This window comes from Aegilops tauschii, chromosome 4 (genome assembly GCF_002575655.3).
Source record: "Aegilops tauschii subsp. strangulata cultivar AL8/78 chromosome 4, Aet v6.0, whole genome shotgun sequence".
Lineage (NCBI taxonomy): Eukaryota > Viridiplantae > Streptophyta > Magnoliopsida > Poales > Poaceae > Aegilops > Aegilops tauschii.
Window position 1 is genome coordinate 473418268 of NC_053038.3, and position 5109 is coordinate 473423376.

Genomic DNA, 5109 nt, shown 5'->3' on the forward strand with positions numbered 1-5109 from the left:
CACTTCGGTCTCACTGACAGGGATCTCGGTCTCATCGAGATGGATTGCAAACTCTCTGTTTCCCTTCGTAACGTTTTGGTCTAACCGAGATGAGCGATCGGTCCCACCGAGTTCACAATGCAAACTCTCTGTTTCCCCTTCATAACGTTTCGGTCCAGCCGAAATGAGCGAATCGGTCCCACCGAGTTTGCCTGACCAACTCTCTGGTTAGCTTATTACCAAAATTGGTCCCACCGAGTTTGTGTAATCGGTCTCACCGAGATTACGTTATGCCCTAACCTAATGAAATCGGTCCCACCGGGTTGACATGTCGGTCCCACCGAAATGCCTAACAGTCACATTATGAACTAAATCGGTCCGACCGAGTTTTCTGATTCGGTCCCACCGAGCTTGGTAAATTGTGTGTAACGATTAGATTTTGTGTGGAGGCTATATATACCCCTCCACCCTCTCTTCATTCGTGGATAACACCATCAGAACATGCCTACACTTCCAGCATTCATTTTCTGAGAGAGAACCACCTACTCATGTGTTGAGACCAAGATATTTCATTCCAACCACGTAAATCTTGATCTCTAGCCTTCCCCAAGTTGCTTTCCACTCAAATCATCTTTCCACCAAATCCAAATCCGTGAGAGAGAGTTGAGTGTTGGGGGAGACTATCATTTGAAGCGCAAGAGCAAGGAGTTCATCATCAACACACCATCTATTACCTTTTGGAGAGTGCTGTCTCCTAGATTGGTTAGGTGTCACTTGGGAGCCTCCGTCAAGATTGTGGAGTTGAACCAAGGAGTTTGTACGGGCAAGGAGATCGCCTACTTCGTCAAGATCTACCCTAGTGAGGCAAGTTCTTCGTGGACGATGGCCATGGTGGGATAGACAAGGTTGCTTCTTCGTGGACCCTTCATGGGTGGAGCCCTCCGTGGACTCGCGCAGCCGTTACCCTTCGTGGGTTGAAGTCTCCATCAACGTGGATGTACGATAGCACCACCTATCAGAACCACGGATAAAAAATCTCCGCGTCTACATTGCGTTTGCTCCCTCAAACTCCTCCCCTTTACCTTCATGTGCAATGTCTTTACATTCCGCTACTATACTTTTAGAATTGCTTGTGTAGGTTGATTGCTTGACTTGTGCAAAGTTGTTAAAATCTGCCAAGAATTAAAATTGGGAAAAGGCTAGATTTTTATTTGGTCAATGTAACGCCCCGAGACCGACGCTCCAGATGCGTGCCATGTTTTGTGTGCCAGCTCTGTTATTTATTTGTTTGTTGCTTTCATCATCGCATCATCCGCATTGCGTCGGCACCTCGTTGCCGTCATTGTTTTTAAAAACATGCATCCGCTCGTAGTTGCCGCGTTCCCCCCTTGCTTTCGGTGACCGTTCCGAGTCAAACCTTGTTATTCGTTTGCCCTCTTGCCAAAACCCGGAGTCTCTCTATATGGTGCATCGACCTCTTGCCTGTGTCCGAAACTGCCCCGAACCCGACCCGCTCAGTCATCACCATTGGGTCCGGATCATCCCCAAACATCTATATAACATCACCGTTTTCTTTGTTGGACTCTCCTAGCCTATTTTTTCTCGATCGTCCGATTTAAATCGGAGGGCCCAAATAGTCTCTAATCTAATCCCATGAGATATATATTAGTCCAACCCTAGAAATTAGGAGCCTTGTCCCATCCCGCCGCCGCCAGCATCTCCCACCTCGGGATCCCTCCAGATCCACCCTCTCTCCCTCGATTTCCCGATCGGGCCAACCACCTCCTTCCCTCGATCCACCCAATCCCGCAACCGAGGCCCGAGCTCCTCCCACTCGATCCCTCCTCGAGCACCTGCCTCTGCCCGAGCTCCTACCGCAGCTCCCCATCACCCTCGACCCCGCCTCGTCGGCCAGCCAGAGATGAGTGCCCCGACAGCCCCGCTCGTTTTCCCCTCCTGCTTCTCTACCTCTCTGTCTCACGATCTTCCCCTCCCTCTCTCTATTTTCGCTCATAGGAGACCGCCATGGCGCCGCTGCAGTTCTCCTGCAGTTGGATGCAGCAGTGCTGCATCGAGCGCACGCCCGCGCCGCCGCTGCCATGTCTGCCTCCCTCCGCCTCCAGCCGTCCCCGCCGCCATGCGCGTCGTCCGCCTTGCCGGGTTCTTCGCCAGTCCCTCGCCCCGCCTCTGCGTCTCTGCTCCTTCCTCGACGCCGAGCTCGCCAAGCTCAGCCGCCTCGACCTCAGGCCGGCCTCCCTCACGCCCTGTCTTCCTTTCCCTCCCCCCTCTTTCTGTCTCACCTCTCTCTGTCTCTCTTCGTCAGGGACAGGAACCAGACGAGCCCAGCTGCGGCCTCGCCGGAGAGCTCCCCCGCGCCCGTCCCATCGCGCCGCGCCTGTCCAGCCTCTGCTCGAGCTTGTCAACCCGCCGCTTCCCGCGCCTGCCGGCCCTGCCTCAAGTCCCCGCTGCCGCGTCGTGCCCTGTGTCTGCCTCGCCCGCTCATCTCTGTACGCGAGGGGAACGAGCGCCTCGCCCGCGTTGACCTCTCCCCTCGCCAAGCCGCCGAGCCGCCCGAGCACCTCCTCCAGTTCGTCGCCTCGGACGCTGCCTGGTCAAGCTCCGCTCGCTGCCGTCCATCGCCGGAACACGCCAGCGCCAAGTTCCCTGTCTGCTTCCTCTGCATCGAGCGAGGGCAGCGCCCGCGTTGACCGCGTCGCCCGTCAGCAGCTACCAGGCCAAGCGCGCCCCTTCGCGGCCTGCCCAGCCTCCTCCCCACCGAACTGGGCTTGGCCCATGGTGAGCAGCATCCAGTGCCCTCTCATGTGCACTGTTGGCCCAGCAAGATTCGGCCCGTAGGTGTTTTTTTCCCTGCTGCGAATTTAGACATTATCCAGGAGTTTACAGTTTTACAGAAAACCCCCTGTTCTTCATGCATTTAATAACTAATAAACCGTGCATCGGATTAAAATGATTTAAACATGTAAAATGCTTAGAATTTTGTGTATATTAATAATATGCTGCTCTCATCCATGTTTAAAATGTTTAAACTTGTTGTTTATTTAATTTTGCATAAATGCCATGTTAAAATGATTTATTTCATAACTATTTAACCGTAGCTCCAAATTAAATGTTCTTTATATGTAAATGGGGTAGAAAAATGCAGAGATTAACTTGCTGCACTTTATTTTTCTGTTTAACAACATTAAATTGTGTATAGGGCAGAACAGTACCAAATTCGAAATATGGAAATGAGGATTTATCGGAATTATTGTTTTGTTGTTCCAGCCTCATTTAAATTGCCTAGATAGTTAGTCTACTTATGCTTCACCTCTTGCCATGTTAATAACATTTAATATTGTTGGGTACATAACCGAGAGAGAACTAAATAATTGATGTGGTGTTTCGTCAATATGCAACTCGTTGCATATTGAGCTCCACTTAATTTGTAGTGTTGTTTGTTGCATATTGCCATGCCATGCCTCATTAAACCGGACATGCATCATATTTGTTTTTGCATCATGCCATGTGTATGTGGTTGTGTGTTTACTATGTTGTTTGCTTCTTTCCGGGTTGCTTCTCTCGTTAGCTTCGGTTTCGTCCGGAGTTGTGAGGATTCGTTCGACTACATCCGTTTGTCTTCTTCATGGATTCGATCTTCTTCCTAGCGGGATCTCAGGCAAGATGACCATACCCTCGAAATCACTTCTATCTTTGCTTGCTAGTTGTTCGCTCTATTGCTATGTTGCGCTACCTACCACTTGCTATATCATGCCTCCCAAATTGCCATGAAACCACCTCTAACCTTTGTCACCCTTCCTAGCAAACCGTTGTTTGGCTATGTTACCGCTTTTGCTCAGCCCCTCTTATAGCGTTGTTAGTTGCAGGGGAAGATGAAGTTTGTTCCTTGTTGGAACATGGATTTTATGAACTCTGTTGGGATATCACAATATCTCTTATTTAATTAATGCATCTATATACTTGGTAAAGGGTGGAAGGCTCGGCCTTATGCCTGGTGTTTTGTTCCACTCTTGCCGCCCTAGTTTCTGTCATATTGGTGTTATGTTCCTTGATTTTGCGTTCCTTACGCGGTTGGGTGATTTATGGGACCCCCTTGACAGTTCGCTTTGAATAAAACTCCTCCAGCAAGGCCCAACCTTGGTTTTACCATTTGCCTCACCTAGCCCTTTTCCCTTGGGTTTTCGGAGCCCGAGGGTCATCTTTATTTACCCCCCCGGGCCAGTGCTCCTTCGAGTGCTGGTCCAAACCGAGCGATGTCCGGCGCCCCTTGGGCAACCAGGGTCTATGCCAACCCGACGTCTGGCTCATCCGGTGTGCCCTGAGAACGAGATATGTGCAGCTCCTATCGGGATTTGTCGGCACATCCGGGCGGCTTTGCTGGTCTTGTTTTACCATTGTCGAAATGTCTTGTAACCGGGATTCCGAGACTGACCGGGTCTTCCCGGGAGAAGGAATATCCTTCGTTGACCGTGAGAGCTTATAATGGACTAAGTTGGGACACCCCTGCAGGGTATTATCTTTCGAAAGCCGTGCCCGCGGTTATGTGGCAGATGGGAATTTGTTAATATCCGGTTGTAGAGAACTTGACACTTGACTTAATTAAAATTCATCAACCGCGTGTGTAGCCATGATGGTCTCTTTTCGGCGGAGTCCGGGAAGTGAACACGGTTTCTGGGTTATGTTTGACGTAAGTAGGAGGTTCAGGATCACTTCTTGATCATTGCTAGCTTCACGACCGTTCCGTTGCTTCTCTTCTCGCTCTTATGCGTATGGTAGCCACCATATATGCTTAGTCGCTGCTGCAACCTCACCACCTTACCCTTTCCTACCCATAAGCTTGAATAGTCTTGATCTCGCTGGTGTGAGCTTGCTGAGTCCTCGTGACTCACAGATACTTCGAAAACAGTTGCAGGTGCCGACGATGCCAGTGTAGGTGACGCAACTGAGCTCAAGTGGGAGCTCGATGAAGATCTTGTTCGTTGTGTTGTTTCTTTTCTTGTTGATCAGCAGTGGTGCCCAGTTGGGACGATCGGGGATCTAGCAGTTGGGTTGTCTTCTTTTCTTTTGGCTTTGACCGTAGTCGGTCTATGTGTGTATCTTGTATGATGTATG

At 50.4% G+C, this 5109-nt stretch overlaps 1 protein-coding gene across 1 annotated transcript; it reads left to right on the forward strand.

Annotated features, from left to right (window-relative positions):
* The first annotated feature begins 1680 nt into the window (after window positions 1-1680).
* On the forward strand, window positions 1681-4626 carry LOC141021556 (uncharacterized). Its single transcript, XM_073497379.1, has 2 exons — window positions 1681-2831; window positions 3566-4626. Exons 1-2 carry the CDS (start codon window positions 2005-2007, stop codon window positions 3642-3644), a joined length of 906 nt encoding a protein of 301 aa, XP_073353480.1. The 5' UTR covers window positions 1681-2004; the 3' UTR covers window positions 3645-4626.
* The last annotated feature ends 483 nt before the right edge of the window (window positions 4627-5109 follow it).

Coding starts and splice junctions, on each gene's coding strand:
- LOC141021556 (XM_073497379.1), top strand. CDS start 2,005: ATGGCGCCGCTGCAGTTCTCCTGCAGTTGGATGCAGCAGTGCTGCATC. Junction 2,832..3,565: donor GGCCCAGCAAGATTCGGCCC/GTAGGTGTTTTT, acceptor TTCTCTCGTTAG/CTTCGGTTTCGTCCGGAGTT.